Here is a 21,373-nt window from a genome sequence, read left to right as displayed (position 1 = left end):
GCCATGATGTGGCCCCAGCATACTCCTCCAGCCTCCTCCTCCAGTTTCTTTCGGCTCCAGCCACAGCCCTCATGTTTTTGCCTTTGCCTGGAATGCTACTCTTTCAACTCCTGATTGTTTATTGATTGCCAAGTCTTTTTTGTTTGTTTGTTTTTTAGAACATTTCTGATTATTTTAGCCTCAACATCTAACAAAATGACACTGTGTGCATTTCTGGCACACAGTGAATAAACATTATTATTATTATTTTTAATGAGAATAAATTCTCAATGGGTCAGTAACAAATGGTTAAACAACAATAAATTGCTTATTTCCATTCACCAGAATCACTTTGATAAGAATTTGAATGATAAAATTAAAGTATTTCAAATTTTATAATGAGCAAATCCAACCATTGTATTTAAACTCCCCAGATTTTTTGGCATCTCACAGAAGTGGAAGTGACCACAATGAAAGCAGTTTATTGGTGTCTTCCTTAAGTTATAGAAATACAAAACTTTATTGCTAAATGAGGCTTTAACCCAATTTTTATTATAGTTTCCTCATTAGGCGAGAAAGAGTCTTAGGAGATCTGCAGAAGGTCACCCAGCCAGTCAGTAGTGATGGAGCAGGGATGAAAACCAGCCATTCTAACTCCCAGTTCAATGTTGTTTTCCCTACAACTATGCTGCAATTTCTAGGTTTTATGGCTTTATTCATATTGGAAATTTGTGAGAACCTATAAGCACCCGTAAGAGAATATCTCCAAGTGGTTAATTCTGTCACATCATTTTAAATTTCTGCTTAAAAATATTAAAGTAAATAGCAATATTTTAGGAGAGTAAAACACAAGTCCTATTTTGTAAGAAATAAAGCACTTTCATGCCTTATTTGCAGTTTATATTGTATGTTTTAAATGGGGAAGGGGTACATGTTTCCATGGTTTCTTAATAGTCTAGAGCTGAGAATTTCTCCAGTTAAATCTGCTTGCCATAAATCAGTTTATAAAATCCCAAAGGATGCTAGGTTATGCGGAAGGGACGTAATGGATGGAAAAGCACTACTGGTATCCAGCCTGTTACAGTTGGCTCCGTAATGTTGGACTAATTTCCCCTGGAGATTTCACTTTCCCCACCTGTGTAACTAGGGGGTGGTCTAAATCATGGGCTCTGTCAGTCTAGGGCTTCCATGATCCCACTAAGCCTGTGTGTGTGTGTGTGTGTGTGTGTGTGTGTGTGTGTGTGTGTGTGAACATTTTTGGAAGAAAGAGGGTCCATTGCTTCTATGAGATTGGCAAAAGTGTCTGGGACACAAAACCGGTTAATTATCTCCGTACTGATATCTGAAGTCTCCCTTGTTTTGAAATGTAATAAAGCAATAAATGTAATTATGATTTTAGATACAAAATAAGGATTATTGTAGCTATTAGCTCAAGTGATAAGATTATTTGAAAAACATATTCTGTACAAAGAAGTACCATCATCAACCATACATTCAAGTGTTAGCTGAAGAACTTCACTAAAAGCCCAGTCCAGATTTTCCATAATTAGCATCAATTGCCCCAGACAATGGAACTCCGTGCGAAAAAAATCTAAATATGGCATAGGTGTACAGCCCTGTCCTTTTTAATCAATGTTTTCATGATCCATCAAGGTAAGCTGGCACACAGGATCACATGGAGTGGAGGAATTCAGGGAAGTTTGCCAGAAAATAGAGGTACTTTCTGGACATGTGTGAAATATCAGCGAACAACATATATTCTACCCTTATGGTGCTTGTATTTAAGAAGGGGAGAAATAAAATAAACAACATACATAAAAAAATAACAACTTATTTACTGTGTTAGAGGTGATAATGCTTTGGCAAAAAAGAAAAAATAATAATAAAGAGTAGGGGGATTAGGACTACCAGAGGTGCGGAGAATGTTGCCAATTTTAAACAGGTCCAGGCAAGCCCCATGGAGAAGGTGTCATTTAACAAACTTGAGTAGATGACGGAGTTCGCCGAGTATAAGCTCTAGGGCCGTGGTCGGCAAACTGCGGCTCACGAGCCACATGCGGCTCTTTGGCCCCTTGAGTGTGGCTCTTCCACAAAATACCACGGCCTGGGCGAGTCTATTTTGAAGAAGTGGCGTTAGAAGAAGTTTAAGTTTAAAAAATGTGGCTCTCAAAAGAAATTTCAATCGTTATGCTGTTGATATTTGGCTCTGTTGACTAATGAGCTTGCCAACCGCTGGGCTAGGGGAAGAGCTCTTCAGACAGAGGGAGAGCCCAGGGCAAGGGTATGCTTGCTTTGTTCAAGGAAGAGCAAGGGGAAAAGCGAAATTCATTCTGCTGCTGTGGCCATGAAATCTATAAAATGTCATCTTCCAGTTGACACCTCGTTTTCTGTTACTTACCTGGTTAAAACGAAAGTCGTAATATCGTTTACATGTTCATACTAGAGTCACAGCTGCATCAAAGATGCAAAGTCAAAATTCTTCTGAGAATTTTCAAATCACCCCAGAACCATGATGTCTGGTTGTTACGCACTTCAAGTAGCTCAGTTCCCACAAACATATTTTTGGCAATAAACTGTTACATGATATTTAAACATGTCATTTAAACGGAGACGATGTCATTAGAAAGAAACCAAGTGAAAGATCTTCATTTTGAAAATTTAGAAATTGGGCACAAGTGATTTGTTATATTCTGACAAAGAGACATTCCAAGATTCATAGGCAACATGAAAGCACCCATTCTTTCTGAAATGTCACTCCTCCTTTGGCATTTATTACATTGTTCATTTTATGAACTTTCTTCCATAGAATGAAACAATCATGATCATTATGCAGTCCTCATGGCATTTATCTGGGTTAATCCCTCACAAAAGAAGACCCATATGAAGGCTGTACTTTTGAATGGAGAGGGTCAGTCATCCCTCCCCAAGTAAGCATCTTATTCCTGTCTAGAGCCTTGCATGGAAAGGCACCGTGACCTCATAAGCTTACAAGTATGACATGAAATGTATGTAACCATACCTTGCCCAACTGGTCCTTTCTGCCAAAGCCAGTAGCGGCTGCAATGTTGCCGGCTCCCTCCACTGTCCTCTGTGCAACTGCTGTCACCCCTGTCACCACCGCCTCTCCGACATTTGTCACTTGCTCTTTGGTCTTCTCAGCCACTGGGATAAATCAAGAGCAACAACAGATTAAGAGATGGATGGAACAACAGCAACTTAAACTAATTTTACTTACACTAGCTATCCACTTCTCAGGACCTATATTTACATATACCATAGACAGCTGAAGAGTCAGAAGAAATGAAAGCTGTAGAGATTTCAAAGTGAGCGTAGAACCAAATATTGAATTTTTGCTAAGATATTTTGTTTTAATCACTAAAAGGTGCTTGAAGTTTATGATCACAAATTTAAAGCCATGAGCAATTTGAGTTTGCTTTATATTTTATCAAAGAAAGTTTGCAGAAAGCTATAGTGACAGGTGCAGTTACAGTTGTATCAGACTCGGCATGAAATTTACTTCTTTATTCCAATTTCAGTGCCATTTTTTTTGGTTAATCACCTAGGATATTTTTCCATTGATCTTTAGAAAGAATATAAGAGAGGGAGGAAGAAGGGGAGGGAGAGAGAGAAACATCAATGCAAGAGAGACACATTGATTGGTTGCCTCCTGCATGTGCCCAATCAAACTTACAACCCAGTTACGTGCCCTTGACAGGGAATCGAACCTATGACCCTTTGGTGTGTGGGGAAATGCTCTAACCACTTAGTGATGCCAGCCAAGGCTCAGAGCCCATTCTGTTATCTCACTCAAGAGGTTCATTTTCACCATACCTTCCGACTCATACAACACATCCATGCGCACACATGTTACTATCAGAAATAAACAGTGGAGTAAGGGATGGTTATGAGGAAACTTTGGCCCTTTCATAAAACTTCAGGTGGTTAAAACAGAAGGGTTTTTAATATGATTAATTTTCAATAATTTTAATGGGAACAAGTGAGTCAGACATTAAGTAAAATATGAAAATGAAGAGGTTTGTTGAATACACTGAAAATTTCTTTTCACAAAGCAAAATAGAATATGGTTCTTTAGTAGATTTTAAAAAATAGGTTAAATATTTAGAAAACAGTATCAATAGTTTAAGATTCTATTTCAAAGCAGAGATTTAATATAATATCAAAAATTCTCCAAGACACTATCCAATATAATTGAACTATTCATATTCATATTGTTGAACTTTACATATTCTTTCTATGCATTTTACCAATTAAAGAAAGCACAAATAAAAATGTTTGTTTTGATTAAATAAAGAGTTCTATGAAAGAGTGGCAAAAGACAAGATAGTCTGCTCTTTTATTAATTTCAAAGACAATGAAGAAACAAAACAACCCCTTCTCATCTAAACCTTGTAACGTTTATACTCATAAAACGTAGGCCTTGAATCTCTTATCTCGATCTATGCAATGTTTGCTTTCTTTTTGCCCACAAATTCATTTTTTGTCTGCCTTTTTCCCACACTTCAGGAATTTGGGGTTTGAGGTGATATTTTTTCTAAGGCTATGTCCTAAGCAAATGGAGACACAATTTTTATTATGTTTTGTGCCTGTACAGACCCTCTCCAGATAAGTCCCTGTCTAGGAACCCAAGGAAGTTACACCATGTCAGTTGTTCAGTGTTATGTGCTAGTCGTATGGTTATTGCACAGATTTCATGTCACCAGTTGGGAGAAGCAATGATTAAACAGGGTGGACAAAGCAGTTGGGTTTCTGTAGGTCATGGAAGCTCCGGTGGTCTGTAAGGACAAAGAGGCTTTCTCCTGGTCCTGGGCATGGGGGAGGGAGACAAGTGACCCTGGAGTCTAAAACCAGGAAGAGCACACAGCAGGTGTTGCTTGATATTTGCCTTTTGCCACTTCTGGGACATGACTGATGCCTCCTAAGGAGTAATGGCTATTCGCAATGCAAAGTTCAAATTTAAATGCCAGTGAAAAGCTGTACTGTAAATTTCATGTTTTTAAACATTTCTAGAATGTTGATCCATTAAAAATAGTGAATTATATGCTTTGGGTTGTCATTACCCACCCCTCCTCCGTAACCACCAAGAACCTGAATAGAAAATTTTGCTTGATAATGAACATTTTCATGTTATAACTTATCTACTAGTTTGAGGTAATAATCCTTTGGCAAAAAAATAAAAAAATAAGAGGGGGGGGTTAGGCCTACCAGAGGTGAGGGGAATGGTGCCAATTTTAAACAGGTCCAGGTAGCTCCCATTACGAAGGTGTCATTTAACAGGCTGGAGGAGATGAGGGAGTTCACCAAGTATATGATCTTGGGGAAGAGCTTTTCAGACAGAGGGAGAGCCCAGGGCAAGGGCATGCTTGCTTTGTTCAAGGAAGAGCAAAGATAAAAGTAAATTGTGATCTTTTTACAGATTCATAAATTTTTTTTGCCAGTCATAAAAATTTATTTTTACAACACCTAGGTAATTATTTATATACTAGAGACCAGGTGCACGAAATTCGTGCACAGGAGGGGGGTCCCTCAGCCCAGCCTGCATGCACCCTCTCCAATCTGGGACCCCTTGGGGGATGTCCAACTGCAGGTTTAGGTATCGGGCCTAAACCAGCAGTTGGACATCTCTCTTGCAATCTGGGACCCCTGGCTCCTAACCACTCATCTAACTGCCTGCCCTAACCACTCTGCCTGCCTGCCTGATCCCCCTAACTGCTCTCCCCTGCCAGCCTGATCACCCACAACTGCCCTCCCTTGCCAGCCTGGTCGCCCCTAACTGCCCTCCTCTGCTGGCCTGGTCGTTCCTAACCACCTCATCCTCGGCCCCAGCCACTGTGGCTTTGTCTGGAAGGATGTCCGGACGGATATCTGGAAGATGTCTGGTATAATTAGTATGTTACCCTTTTATTAGTATAGATGTATAAACCTTAACCTATTTTAATACATATAAACTGCATAGTAAAATGCATTTTGTGCTTTATTATATTTTCATTAGGTTTTATCTTTGTCAGAATAAGTAAATTAGTTACATTATAAAATGACAGAGTATACATGTAACAATAATAGATACATTTAAAAAGATTTCTGTAGGACTTGATTTATCTAGTAAATTTATCCATTAACCTTAACCTTTTTTTCTCCCCTAATAAGGTCTTTTAAACAAAAGATAAAAAGACAAAAGAAAATGAAACACATTCAAATTGGTACATTTTACATCTAATAAATGTTTTTTTAAATATATTTTTATTGATTTTTAGAGAGAGAGGAAGGGAGAGGGATAGAGAGATAGAAACATTGATGAGAGAGGAACATCATCAATCAGCTGCCTCCTGCACGCCCCCTACTGGGGACTGAGCCCACAACCCAGGCATGTGTCCTTGACCGGAATCGAACCTGGGACCCTTCAGTCTGCAGGCTGATGCTCTATCGACTGAGCCAAACCGGCTAGGACTAATAAATGTTTTGTATTAAGGGAAAATATATTATTACCAGGATCAAAAAGAATACCTTCCTCCCAACCAATTATAGTCTAATATTTTAAGTTGCTTATGTTTTCCTCCAAATGTACCAGTCTGTCCCATTTTGGTTCATACAGCTTCATCTGACCAGAAGCCTTCATCCCTAAACCAAGTAGCCCTGTCTACTCAGCAAATTCAGTATTTCAGATATATTTATTATCTGAAATAAACAAATATATCTATGATTTGTTTCTCAGTATGTCTATCTACCTCCACTAGTGTATTTTGAGTTCATTAAAATCAGAGATCCTGTTTTATTTTTCTTTATATTATTTCACAATAGGTACTCAACAAATAATTTTGAATCCATTATAAAGAATTATCTGGCTTCTTTTCTGGTCCAGGCCCGAGTGGCTGCTTTCGAAATGGGCAAGTTTATGAAACCCAGGAAGGTGGTGCTGGTCTTGGCCGGACGCTACTCCGGACGCAAAGCCGTCATCATAAAGAACATTGATGATGGCACCTCGGACCGCACCTACAGCCATGCTCTGGTGGCTGGAATTGACCGCTACCCCCGAAAAGTGACAGCTGCCATGGGCAAGAAGAAAATTGCCAAGAGAAAATTGCCAAGAGGTCAAAGATCAAGTCTTTTGTGAAAGTTTATAACTACAATCACCTCATGCCCACAAGGCACTCTGTGGACATCCCCTTGGATAAAACTGTTGTCAACAAGGACGCTTTCAGAGACCCTGCTCTAAAACGCAAGGCCCGACGGGAGGCCAAAGTCAAGTTTGAAGAGAGGTACAAGACCGGCAAGAACAAATGGTTCTTCCAGAAGCTGCGGCTTTAGATATTTTTTTGTTTCTGTCATTAAAAATCCATTAAAAAAAAAGAATTATCTGTATATCTGTAATTAATACATTAATTAGATTTATATTTGATTTTAACTAACTTAATAAAATTCCAGGAAGGAAATGTGGCATCAACTTTTAGAATAGATATAGTAGTAATCTAACCTTTTACATTAAGCAAAATTATAAAATTAAGACCTAGTTTTAAATTGGCATACAAATTGAAAATGAGAAAAATAAAGAAATTTATATTATAAAGCAATTTAGTAAGAAAGTTTAAATTAGAACATGTTGAAAATTAAGTGTATTCGATATCATGTAGTAAATTTCAGTTTATAAATATCAACGCTTTCAGAAAATCTCAATAGGAAGTTTTTTACACCATATACTCAGGAGGGAAAAACTGAGTAAGCTTATATAATAATGTATGTTTTGATCTTTAAAGCACCTTCAAAGATATCATTTCATAAGTCCAGATTAAGTACACTATCATATTTCCCTATAATGTGATACATGAAATTGGCAACTGAAATAATAATGTCCTGAGATAAAAAAGACAGGGTTAAAGGTCGAGTTTTCTAGGTTTTTATCTTGGGATTAGCTAAATGGAAGAATTTATTTTCCTTGGATATTGTAGGTAGAAAACTCCTGGCCTAACTAAGTCAGAATACTTATATTCTATGTTTCTTTGTAAATTAAACATAGTTGGTCAATTCAGATTCACCATTCTTGACATTTAAATATATTGTTTTATTTATTACTAGAGGCCCATTGCACAAAGATTCATGCAAGAATAGGCCTTCCTTCCCCTGGCTTTGCTCCCGGTCGCCTGGGAGCCTGCAAGTCTTTGCTACCGGCCAGAGCGCCACTCCTGTAGCTCCCTCCATCCCCCACCCTCACCCTCATAATAGGCATCCCGCCCCGTCCGGCCACTCTGCACCTGTGTATGCAAATTAACCCACCATCTTTGTTGGGTTAATTTACATACCCACTCCTGATTGGCTGATGGGCATCACAGATGATGGTCAATTTGCATATTTCTCTTTTATTAGTATAGATAATAAATATTTACCTATTTAAAATATTTAATAAAGAATTAAGATTAAACAGAGCTGAGGTTTCCTTGGACTGCTCCTCTACAGATACAGTGGTTGTTGACATTCTGAATGATTAGTGCTAAGGCTACACAGCTTGCAAGGCATTTTCCACATCATCCCTGGATATAGCCCATGGAGCTTACCTGTCGTTACACCATGGACCACTCCTTCCTTGGTTCTGGAACCTATAAAATCAAACAAATGCATAAACGTAAGTCTCAAAAGTGAACTTACATCGCTAATACCTCATTTTAAATACAACTAATCGAAACAAAATTTCAGTCTGTAGAAGCCCGTATACAAAGATATCCTCGGGGCCAAAAGACCTAAACCAAGGAAATTCAGCTATCACTACAAAAGAAGGAAGGAAAGCTAACAGGAGGTTCTCTCCAATTAAGTTTTTAGCACACATGATGACTTTTATCTCATTGTGTCCCCCTTCACATATCAACTTACAGAGGTGGGGGTGAGACACCACAGGGTGAGTGGGAAGATTATTTTGGATTCAGAACTGTGGCAGCTTTACTAAAGTCCAGCACAACCAAGATTAGTTCACCCATGAAACACAAGTAGAAGGGGGAGGGAAAGAAAGAATCAACATTTATTATGTAAAAGTCATTTTATATCTCATCTTATTTGATATTTGTAACATTTCTTATAGGTATATTATGCTCATTTCATATATGAAGAAATTACAAATAAACATTAAATGATTTTTCTAAAGTTGCATAGGTAATAACTGGCTACAAACACATTCAAAGCAAGGTCTCAATGACTCTCATGCTCTTTCCACTAAGCCAGGTAAACCTTTAGAAGGAATGAGTATTTTATCATTCAAGTATTACTAACACTACTTTCAAGATGGCAAAAGAGAGGAACTTCCTCCAAATTTGACCACCTTTTATACAAATAATGTATTAATATTTTTATTAAAACTAAGTTTGTTAATACTTTTATTTATAATTTCTCTAATATTAGCATTTTCAGTATAATTCATACCAGTTTTTTAATAAAATATGTTTGGAGAAAAATAACAATGGGTTGGAGATTCACTATACTATATTATAAGTCAAATAATGTAATTCAATCAGACATAGAAGAATATAAAGAAATGAAGACAAAATATGTGAATATTTAAACTTATATTTGGATATTAAGCTGCTTACCAATCTTTACTTTTAAAATGCACTGTTTTTCAAACCCTTACTAAGTATGCTAGAAATACGTGTAAACGCATTTCAAATCAAAGGAAAAAAGTGTAAGGGAGCCTCAGTTTCCTTATCAATAAAATTCATTCTTTAGATTAATGAAATAATCTCTGAGAAGCTGGTTCTTAAACTGGAGAGTACAGCAGAATTAATTGGGTGGAAGATAGATAAAAATGCTGACGACTGAGTCAGAGCCTCAAATACTCAGTCAATATCATGTACAGATATTTGCATTTTTAACAACCTCATGATCTAAAGCAGGTAATTCATAGATCAAATCTGAGAAACACTGTTTTGAGACAATTTCTAGTTCCAAATTTATGTAAAATTTTATGAATACACATTCATGATTTCAATAATATGATGATCAATAAGTTGATCTAAATAAACATACAGGAAAATATTGAAAATGTTCATTAAATATATTTATGAAAATATATCAGTATGACATTAAGTAAAACTTGCATGCATCATATTTAAATTCCCATTATGCAAAACATTCAAGGAAAGTTTCTACATTTAATAAAATTATTTACATATATTTAAGAACTTCTAATTTTTGAATATTTAAGATCTCCAATAAAAATAAAACATAAAGGAGCATTTGAGATCTTGCTCTCCAGCATATGTCATCAATTTTGGCTCAAATAGACTCATAAAAATTCTCAAAAAAAACCCAAAAACTATAGTTTTGTACTTAAGAACATAAGCTCTGGATTCTGATTTTCTGGATCATATAAATGAAATTATGCAGATGTTAAATATGTTATAGAATATAGGATAGTATTTTATATATATACAAATACATACATATACACACATGCATACATACAGGGTGTCCCAAAAAATGTATACACATTTAACAGCTGATAGCTTAATTGTGAAAATGAAATGTATTTTAATAAACACTGCCTTTATAATTATTCAAAGTGTGTGTATACATTTTCTCTCTCTCTCTATATATATATATATGATGTTGTGTGTGTGTATATGTGTGTGTGTGTATATTTTTCAGGCAATGCTCACTTTGAATAGTATTATGAGATCATAAAATGACTGCACAAGCTGAATTGAAGTTGTGGAATGTGATGTTTTACAAAAATCAATGATAAAAATTACAATTAATCAATTAATCAGTGGTAAAAATTACCATTGTTCCATTACTTTTACCATTTTTTGTTAAAACATTAAAAGCTCTTAGTCATTTATAAATGCACAGAGGAATAAAATTAGTAAAACTAATATTTACTTTGTATATTGTAATTTAATACATTGAGAATAAATGTTTTATTTGTAAAAAATTTAACAAGTAGTTTAAACACTGCATGTATTCTTGTTCTCATTGTATAACTTCTTATATGGAGCAACATCTCTCCTAAACCTTATTTGTAAATTTGTAAATTTGGATCAGTTTCTAAAATGTTACCCTTTGTACTTTTAATGTCATCATATGTCTCTGTTCTTTTAAAATGAGGTGTTTTTGTGGACCACTTCCTCTGGGGCATCTTCACCTTCTGCATCACAACCGCTTTTATGTGCACGTCGATACTTTCAGCTTCAATTAGTTCCTCTGGCTGCACATCTACAGCCTCTTAAACTATAGCGATGTCAGTATTCCCACAGCCAGCTACTTCATCCATAAATAAATTTATGTTTGAATCAAGTTTTACTTCCAGCATTTTTCACTTTCTTTGCTACACTTGCATCATTTAGGGCCTATTTCCTAATTCAATTATGCATTTTTGTAAAATATCACATGGATATAAAATAACCGTGAACTTTGCTGTCTATATGAACTGACTAGCAGATGTGACCAATCACCAATAGGCATTGAAAGAAGCAATGTGATTTGGTCATGTATCACAGTGGGTTTGTTATTTATGTAGTGACCTGTGGACTGAAGAGCTAAGAGCAGGGTTTGTATTTTATGCAGTCACTCACAGTTCATGTGTTGTGGTAACAGAAATTTGAACTGTGTTGTTAGGGACTCGTGTTATTTAATTAACTGTGGTTACTGTATCCTGGAACTATATTAAGTGAAAACAGCCCGTATTTGAGAGAATATTTCTAATTACTAACCACCTGTCACTCTTTGCAACCCATATGTTTAAAAATGACTAGTAGAAAGAAATGTTTAACAGCGGTCTGTAGTCTTTTCTCTCTTCCTCAGTAGTACCTGAGAATTTGGCCTTTGGCTAAGTCATGGAATGTATCCTGAGTCAAAGATAAATGAGAATGTTGATAATATTGTTTCTTATCAAACAAATGACCTATTGTTTACTGTCAATAATTTATTAGGATCTAATAATGAAGTTGTAATTGATGAGTAACCAATAATTTAAAAAAATATTGCTACAAAATGTGACTAGACAAATATGAAAGCTGAAGGGACATAAGTACTAGTAATTTTCCTGAGCTGTGGTGGCCTACACACATCCCATCCTCTCCCTCAGTTCACAAAACTGCAGAGTGAAAAAGGTTGGAAGTAATGACCGGTTGCCAGAACTCAACTATGCTGTTCATGTTATGTTGACTTTACCAACTTGGTGCAGGTGGACATCTTGTGAGAATTTTATAGCAAGCCATACTCACAGCCACTACTGCTTAGTAAGCAAAGTGGTGTTAGAACACTTTTAAAGATTATTTTCTTCCTTTACTGTTATAATACTTATTATATAAAGAGAACCATCTGCTTTTGAATTTGACTCTCAATGTATAATTTCTCAGCCACTTGATTGAGAATATCTTTGTCTATTAAATTGAAATATATTGATTGAAAACTTGTGTATATCACTCAAAAAGGAAAATCATAAAGATAACACTGATCCTTATGATAGTTCTTTAATTAATCAAAAGATAGTTCCTGCCCTAGCTGATTTGGCTCAGTGGATAGAGCGTTGGCCTGTGGACTGAAGGGTCCTGGGCACATGCCTGGGTTGTGGGCTCGGTCCCCAGTAGGGGACCAATGATTGATCAATGATTCTCTCTCATCGTTGATGTTTCTCTCTCTCCCTCTCCCCTCCTCTCTGAAATCAATAAAAATATTTTTTAAAAGTTAGTTGCCAAAAGTATAATACTATAAGGGAAAAAAATTACTTTCTCATGAAGTATATGAAAATAGTGTGCAAAACTTTTTTAGCCACAGTGAAATCAGAATTTTTTCTTTAGTCACTTCCAATTTTCCAAACTAGTAATTGATAATAGGTTTTATAAGGATAAAAATATATATGTTGACTAAGTAATTATTCTGTTGGAGAACTTAATTTGATAATAACTATGGCTCCTTCATATAAAAGTATGTTTTACAAAAATCTTCAACAAAATATTAGTGAATCAAACACAACAATGTATAAAAGAATTAAATACCAGAACTTACTGGAATTAATTCCAGGTATGCAAGGCTGGTTAAACATTTGAAAATTAAAGTAATTCGTCATATCCACAGGTTTAAAAGGTAAATCACATAATGACAACAATAGATGCAAAAATGTATTTGACAAAATGCAAAATTCATGAAAAATATGATAAAATTCATGACAAAAACTTATAGTAAACTAGAAATAGAGGGTAACTTCCTCAACTTGATACAGAATAAGAAACCTACAGCTAACATTATATTTCATGGTGAGAGACAAAGAGCTTTCCTACTAAGATCAGGAATAAGGCAAAGATATCCTTCTCTCATCAATCCTTTTTAACATCATGCTGGAAGTCCAAGCTAATGCAGTAAGACAAGAAAACAAAATAAAAAGTATACCGAATGTGAAAGAAGAGGAAAAACTGTCTTCATTCACAGATAACATGATAGTCTATATAGAAATCCAAAAAAATAATTTTAAAAAATAACTCCTAGAACTAATAATTAATTTTAGCAAGGTTGCAGATATGAGATTAATAAATAAAAGTCAATTACTTTCTTATATACTAGCAAAGAGCAAGAGTAATTTGAAATTAAAAACACAATTCCATTTACATTAGCACCATAAAAATAAAATTCTTGGGTATAAATTTAACAAAATATATATAATATCTGTATAAGTTTTGATTGACAAAATCAAATCACTAAATTAATATAGAGATACTATTGGCCTGGTGCATGGATTCATGCACATTAAAAGGAAATTAATTAGAAGGTGGCCTGCAGGGCGGGACTGGGAGAGGCGGGCCAGACATGCCCTGGAGCCAACCTCCAGTGGTCCCTCCCTGGCTGGCCGCACCTGGGGCGGTGCCATGGCTTGAAGGGCATCTGTGGAGTGGGCGGGGTCCCTCCAGCAGGTGGGGTCCCTCGGCCTGGCCTGCAGGGATCGGGCCAAAACCGGCTCTCCAATATCCCCCGAGGGGTCCCGGAGTACAAGAGGGCACTCTGCAAAGTTGCTGTCGCTCAGCAGCTCCTGCATTGAGAGTCTGCCCCCTGATGGTCAGTGCACATCATACCTACCGGCTGGTCAGCAGGTCGGTTGGTCGCTTAGCTATACACACACACACACACACACACACACACACACACACACACATATATATTCTTTGGTCATTAATAGGAAGACTCAATATTGTCAATATGTTAGATGTTCCCGACTTGATCTATAGTTCAGTTCAGTCTCAATCAAAATCCCAACAAGTTATTATGTGGATATTGACAAAAAGATTCTAGTTTATGTGGAGAGACAAAAGGTCCAGAATAGCCAATACAATATTGAAAGAGAAGAACAAAGTTAGAGGACTCACACTGTCTGACTTCAAGACTTACTATAATGCTAGAGAGTGGTACTGGCAAAAGAATAGACAAATAGATCAATGAAACAGAGCCCCAAAATAGAACTGCATAAATATAGTTAACTGATTTTTGACAAAGGCATGCAGGCAATACAATGAGCACAGATAATCCTTTCAACAAATGATCCTGGAACAGCTGGAAATCTACATGTAAAAACACAAAACAAAAACAAAAAGGAATCTAGACAGAGACTTTACACCTTTCACAAAACAACAATAATAAAAACCTTCAAAAGGTATTTTAGCTCAAATGTAAGATGCAAAACTATAAAACTCCAAGAATGTAACATAGGAGAAAACCTCCATGACCTTGAGTATGGCAATGACTTTTTAAATACAACACTGAAGAGACAATCCATGAAAGAAACAATCAATTAACTAGGCTTCATTAAAATTTCTGCCCTGGGATAAACAGAGCACAGAGGATTTTTAGGGCATTGAAATCACTCTGTATAATACTATAATGATTGATACATGTCATTATACATTTGCCCAAACCTATATAATGTACAACACCAAGAATGAACTGTAAGGTAAACTATGAACTCTGGGTTATAATGCTCTGTCAATTAATTCATTAATTGTAAAAAATGTACCACTCTGGTGAGGGATGTTGATAATGTGGGAAGCTATATATGGGTAGGGTTAGGGGTTACATAGGAAACCTTTGTTCCTTTTTCTCAATTGTGCTCCGAACCTAAAACTGCTCTAAATAATAAAGTGTTTAAATTTTTTAAAGTATGCTTTGTTACTCATATGTCATGTTTTAACATGACATTCTCACAAAAACTCTGCAAGGTAATTACATTTGTCTAAATTGTATTTTTACAAATGAGAGAAGTGGTACTGAGAAATGTACACAACTTCCCTAGTATCCTAGAGGTAATAAGTGGTGTAGTCTGGACTAGAATTTAATTTTGTCTAATATAAAGTTTATGTTCTACTTTACCAGGTGTCAGAAAACTACAGCCTATGAGCTATATTAACTCACCACCAGTTTTGGTAAGAATAAAGTTTTATTGGAACACAGTCACACTAAGTATTGTCTATGGCTTCATTCACATGACAACAGCAGAGCTGAGCAGTTGAGACAGAGACATTATGGCCTAAAAATGTATTATCTAGACCTTTACATAAAAAGTTTACCAACAGTTGTGCAATACCATTATGTCTTCTCATAGTTATTTCTCATTCTAAATTCTGTGTTTGAGTTCAACTTTTAATTAGGTGACAACTAATAACTAATTTATAGAACATCTTATATGTTACATACCATAATAGACATTGAAGATGATTTTTTAAAAAATATGTCATGTAAACAAATTACAATTTTATATAATAATCTTAGAGTAACAGAATCTCTGAAAATAAAATTTTATTTGTCCAAACTCATAATTAACAATGAAAAGAAATAAAAAGTTTTCCAGATAAGAAAAACCTGTTCATTACCTAGAAAAGAGCAAATGTGTTAGTTTAATATTTAATAGTTTCTGGACTCACTAAAAACTAATCAAGTGAATGTTATTATTAAAAAGAAACCATTAAAGTTACTAAGTTATAAAGTAACTGAAATCGAAGAATATTTGTATGCATGTAGCTGCATAACTTGGAAAACTGGGGACAACTGTAAAGATAGTGATTACCTGCATGTCACTGATTCAGTATTTCAAATTCCATCTAAAAAGACATAATTTACACTTCACAAGAAAGAACTTGAAGTTAACTCATCAATTTCATTCTCTTGTAACACTTTAATTCAATGAGTTCCTGAAAATATGTTCTAAGATCATGTAAGTAATTAAAATGAAGGTTTGTGTTAAGATCAACTAATATAAAAGTCTATAAACCATGAGAAAAAAAATAATATGAGAAACATTCATAAAAATCATTCTAAGAATAACTTTTCTCCAGCCCATCCATATTGGAGACAGCGTAGCTTTCAGAGGTGGGCAGAGAACCCTACACCACTCAATGGGCTTATCTCCCACCTTCCTGCTCCTCCTGTGGATACTGCTGCTGCAGGGCCCACCAGAGACTGTGAGGGAGCTCAGAGGAGAAAGAGGAGAGGTGGAATGCGCAGTGCATGCATGTGTGCACTCATGTGCATGTATGCGTTTGTGTCCCTGTGGATGAGTGTGTATATATGTGTGTCTGTTCCTTCCCCAAAGAACCTGAAGTTTGTAAAATAATACACAATCTAACATAGTTTAAGATAAGAAAAAGAGAGTCAAGGTCTTCATGAATACTCCAAGGTGGGGATTTAGGGAAAGGTACAAATGATAAGCATCAATCTCATTACTTATTTTGTGTATCATTTGAGAAAGGAACTATATGAATATCTCTGAGATGTTAACAGCAGCCTTCAAGTACTTTCTTGAGCTCTTCGTCTCTAGCTTGCCAAGTGATCTCCAGGAATCACTCCACCAAAGACATTTCTGTCCTTTCCTTTTCTGGTCTCTTGTCAGGTACCCCAGGACCGTATCAAAGTCTTATTTTTTTAAAAGAATACTCTAAGATCAGCAAATATTCTTCATAATGACAAAACAAACCAAAAACCCCTGAATGATTTTGATTCTTAAAAATATTCTTGATCATATATTAACATACTGATTTTAAAAAAAAATCCTCCAAAATAGTCATTTATGCACATAAACATTTTTAAAAGAAACAAGGAAAGTCCTTGGAATTATTGCAAAATTCAGTACTCTGGGGAAAAAAAAGCCCAAAAGATTACATTCACTTTTTACTATTAGCTCAAATATACACATTTACCTACCCACACATAACTGACTCAATCCATCCTTTTGACAAGTGATGACACAAAAATGAATCAGGGCAGAAATATCAGCCTTTAGAGCATCAATCATCTTAACGCCTCAGTCATAAATAAATATCAAAAATGACAGTCGGGGCTACCTACCTACGTAGAGAACCCCCTCTTTTGTCTTTCCTGCTGCTTCTGCCACACCCTGTTTGGTTTTCTCAGCAGCAGCCACCACTCCCTCCTTGGCCTTTGAAAGTCCTTTCATGAATGCATCCATGGCTGATGAATTCCTTTACACCACACTGCAGAACACAAAATACATGTGGAATGAGAACTTTGGGGTAAAACCAAACTAGAAACACCCTGAAAGATCAGTAGAACTCCCAAAAGTCTGAGGCTCGTTTAAGTGTATCCTTATTTCAACCATTGGACAAAGAAGCCTTTTTTTTTAGCTTTTGCATTAAAAATTGAGCATACCCCATCCATCTTGGCTAGTTACAAGTCTAGCTGCCTAAACATGGATCGGGATGAATCATCTCAGCTGTTCTCACTGCATTTCCCAAGTGGAGTTGCATGAAAAGATGGACCCCTCTTTCAACTTCCCAGGGTCCACACGGTGACGGTGTCAGTCAGAAGTGCGTGCAGAAGACAGATCACAGGAAGAGAAGGGGAGCTGGAGGCATGGGGTCAGGGACGCTCTGAAAATGAGTCCTAGAAGAGGTCTAATGGGCAGATCCGGGGAGGGGAGGGAAGAGAACTGCGCACCCTGGGTGTGGCTGAACCTCGGGCCAACCGGGAACCCACCCGCACCAGCTCTAATCCACCCCACCACCCACCCCAGCCCCTAGCTATCTACCCAGCACAGGCGCGGGGCCCCGCCGCCCGCAGTCCGGAGACGCGCGCCGGCCACCCACCGGAGGGGGCGTTCTCCGAGCTCGCGTCCACCCGCTCCCGCACCTGTTAACCCCTTAACCTGTTGACTTGCCCTGTCTGCACTTCCATTTAACTAGTTGCCGAAAACACAGCTCGTTTTCGGAGAGAACCGAGAGGGAGGAGCGGGGGGGTGGAAGGTGAGAGAGAAAGTTGGATGCTCCCGCTCCCTCCAGCATCCTCGCTTTTCCCAAAGGAGAAGCTTCTCTCGGAGCAGCCTGACTTCTCAGCCTCGGAGAGGAAGGGAATGTCGGAAGCCGGAGGGAAGCCTGGTCAACTTACTTTCCTCCAGCTGGGCGCAGGGAGCAGTACCCAACTCGGAGAGGGACTCCCCGCGGGGGTCCTCCGGCCGCGCCGCCCGGGCCAGGGGTCCGGGTGACCCCGCTCCCACCAGGGTGCGCCGGGATGTCCCAGGCTGCCCCTTCAGAACCAGGGTGCTTACCTCCGTCCCTCGGCTGCTCAGACGCCAGACTGCCCCCTCCCTCTGCCAAACATTGAAACAATTCCCAAATAGGATTTCAATGGGAAGAGGGGGGACTCGGAGCGCGCCAGGAGGGCAAGAAGGCGCAACCGGAGAGGGGGGGGGCGCCCCTGAGGAGGCTGCAGGCGGCACCACCCAGCGATGAGAGGCTGGGGTCGTGGGGTGGGGGGGGGGGCGAACCCACGAACCTGTCGTCGAATGGCCACTCCCTGTCCCCAGCACGAGAGGACCCCGGAGAAACAGACGGGGGGGGGGGGGGCGTCGGAAGGGAAGGCGGGGAGAAAGAAGGATGCTAAAGGCCAGGCTCGGACCCGGGTCTGCTCTAAAGCCAGCACACACCTCACCCCGCGTCGCCGCCGCTCTCGGTCGCTCGCCCCCTTTCTTGGGTCCCCTTCTGGTCGTCGGGATCTTCCTCCCCCTCCTCCTCCTCCTCCTCTTTTCCCTCCTCCTTCCCCTCCACTCGCCACCCCCGCGGCTGATTTGTCAGCGCCTCTCCCCGCCCCTCGCCCCGCGCCAGCTGCCTTCCGCGCCGGGTGCGCTTCACTCCTCTCCTCGGATGGGGGTGGGGCAGGGCGGGCGGCGGGATGGGGGGGGGGGGGCGGAGAGGCTGTACCTCGGCTCCAGGCAGAAAGGTGGGGGTGTTCTGCGCTTCACCTCAAGTTCAGGGTCGCGGGGACTCTGGTGGCGATGGAGCGAGCGGCTAGGATTGGGCTGACATCTTTCCCTCTCTCCCACCCCCCTCCTCCCCTCTGCCTTTCCTTCTGGCTCCTCGCGGGGACCCCTGCGCCAGAGCCCACCTGGGGGCGCGGGGTCTGGGGACCCACCACCAAAGGCGGAGCCGATCGCCCGGGAAGCTGCCGGGGAGGCAGGAGGCTCCGAAAGGCGCTCCCCCCCGCACCACCTGGAGCGCGTTTCCCTCGGATCGCTCCCATCTGATGAATGGTCGTGGGACCCAAGGTTAAGGTTGCTTTGGCTTAAACATATTCCAGATATTTGTTTGCCCTTGACCTTGCCGGCGCCCGAAAGGGTCCCGCGGGTGGAGAGGAGACCCGAAGGGATGAGTTACAGGTGGAGGAGGCTGGTCAAATCCTCTCTCCACCCCACCATCACCATTTTCGTTTCCACCAATCAGGGGCTGCCAGGCACCGGTTTTCCCATCAGCTGAACCAGGAATAAATGCTCCCCAGCCGTCGAAACCGAGCGGTCGTGAGGGTTTTCGTTCTCGAAATGGGATTGACTTTCCACACTCAAGTGCCTGCGTGGAGGAGACGAATCCGGCGTGGGTTTATTCTCCTGGACCATCACATCCAGTTTCTCCTTCGCCCCTTCGGAAACCGAGAAGGCGGCACACCTCTCACCTTCCTGACTTCCGAATAGTGTTGCCCCGGGGCTGACACCCACCCCTTCTCTCCCACAGACCCACGGGCACGCACGCGCGGGTTTCAGGGCGATCATTGCCTCGCTTAACACGTTTTCACCTCCCTCGGAGCTGGAGGGAACACAGCTGTTCCCCATCACACCAGCAGGAGAACCAAGCTCCTCCCTCTCACCAGTGCCTTTGCTTGCTTTGCCTGGGAGGATGATTTTAGCACTGGGAGAAAACAAAAACAACTCTTGGCTGTGTTCTTATTTTGTTTTTGTGTTTTTTTGGGGGTGGAGGGATGCTTTCTCTGACCCTTGCAGTGACTTGGGTCTGAAATTTGAATCACATGCAATTGAAATCTAAAAAACAACCCGTTTGAAACCAACAGGGACAGGAAATAAGTGTATGCTTAACCAATTCCTTCTATTATTGACCTGCCCTTTCTAAAAGTAGTCTTTCCAAAGCACTCATGTTTTGTTTCAATGGGGTCAGAGGAAGAAGGTTAAACCTGAAAGTGGGTTTATTATTTGGCTTTGAGACCTTGAACAAGTTCTGTCCTATTTCTGTTCAGTTTTCGCTTATAATGCGATGAACCCAGATGATGCCTGTTTTCTACATTTTATTATGGAAAATGTTCAAAAATATACAAGAGTAGAGAGAATAGAGACTCCCTGTGTATGTCTCCCAACTTCCAGCATTTTTAATCATATGGCTAATCATGTTTCATCTTTATACCCACCCACTTCCCAATTTTTATCACTACCCCCTCTACATTTTTTTTTACTAAATTCCAAGAATTACATACATCTTTTTCATTTGTATATATTTCAGCAGGCACCCATAAAATATCATAATTAATAAAATATAACCATAATAACTTAGATGGTCTTTTTTAAAAAGCTAAGTAAATTTTATATACCGTAAAATGCTCAGGTCTTAAGTAGTTCCTTTACATCAGTTTTAAAAAATTACATGCATTAGTGTAACCCACATCATTTGGAAAACATATAGGAGATTTTCATCACTGGAGAATGTTCCCTCAATGCCCTCCTTAGTTGTATGTATTTTAGAATTTCAAAAATGGAATCATACAGTATGGACTTTTTTTTTTTGTATCTGTCGGTGTCTTTCACTTAGCATAATATTTATGAAGTTCATTCATGTTGCTGCAAGTATCAGTAGTTTGTTTCCTTTTATTGCTCTTGTTTCTTTTTATTACTGCCAATAATAAGTGATTTCCACTGTGGCCCATCATGACTAGGTACCTTGACAGACTTTTATGACAAGTATTTAATATATTATTTCATATGGCATATTTATAGTATAACAGGGACCTCCTTGAGACCCAGGGCATTAAAACAAAAAGGGGAATACAATAGATGTTTTAGGCCCCACTCACTGAAGACTAGTGAAAATATTATTTTGAGCAGTTACTTTTTTGTGTTTGTTATAGG

The 21,373-nt window shown here is 38.9% G+C and overlaps 1 protein-coding gene and 1 pseudogene across 4 annotated transcripts in view; one reads left to right on the top strand and one right to left on the bottom strand.

Annotated features, from left to right (window-relative positions):
* SNCA (synuclein alpha) overlaps positions 1-18,961 on the bottom strand; it is a 115,351-nt gene extending 96,390 nt beyond the window's left edge. Inside the window, exons 1-4 of one of the 4 annotated variants that reach the window (XM_028148241.2) lie at positions 18,896-18,961; positions 17,302-17,447; positions 8,544-8,585; positions 2,999-3,141 (exon numbers count right to left, since the gene is read on the bottom strand). In XM_028148241.2, coding sequence (XP_028004042.1) covers positions 2,999-3,141; positions 8,544-8,585; positions 17,302-17,422 — 306 coding nt within the window. In that variant the 5' untranslated portion in view covers positions 17,423-17,447; positions 18,896-18,961. Of the gene's footprint in view, positions 1-2,998; positions 3,142-8,543; positions 8,586-17,301; positions 17,448-18,357; positions 18,369-18,517; positions 18,563-18,895 lie in introns of those variants that run through there. The other 3 variants (XM_028148243.2, XM_054727440.1, XM_054727448.1) reach the window with 3 other exon arrangements.
* Positions 6,867-7,333, top strand: LOC103287855 (60S ribosomal protein L27-like; annotated as a pseudogene).
* Positions 18,962-21,373: the final 2,412 nt, after the last annotated feature.

The sequence above is a fragment of the Eptesicus fuscus genome, chromosome 2 (genome assembly GCF_027574615.1).
Source record: "Eptesicus fuscus isolate TK198812 chromosome 2, DD_ASM_mEF_20220401, whole genome shotgun sequence".
Classification (NCBI taxonomy): Eukaryota; Metazoa; Chordata; class Mammalia; order Chiroptera; family Vespertilionidae; genus Eptesicus; species Eptesicus fuscus.
Note: the sequence above shows the minus strand (reverse complement) of the source record. Positions and strands in the feature narration are given on the sequence as shown.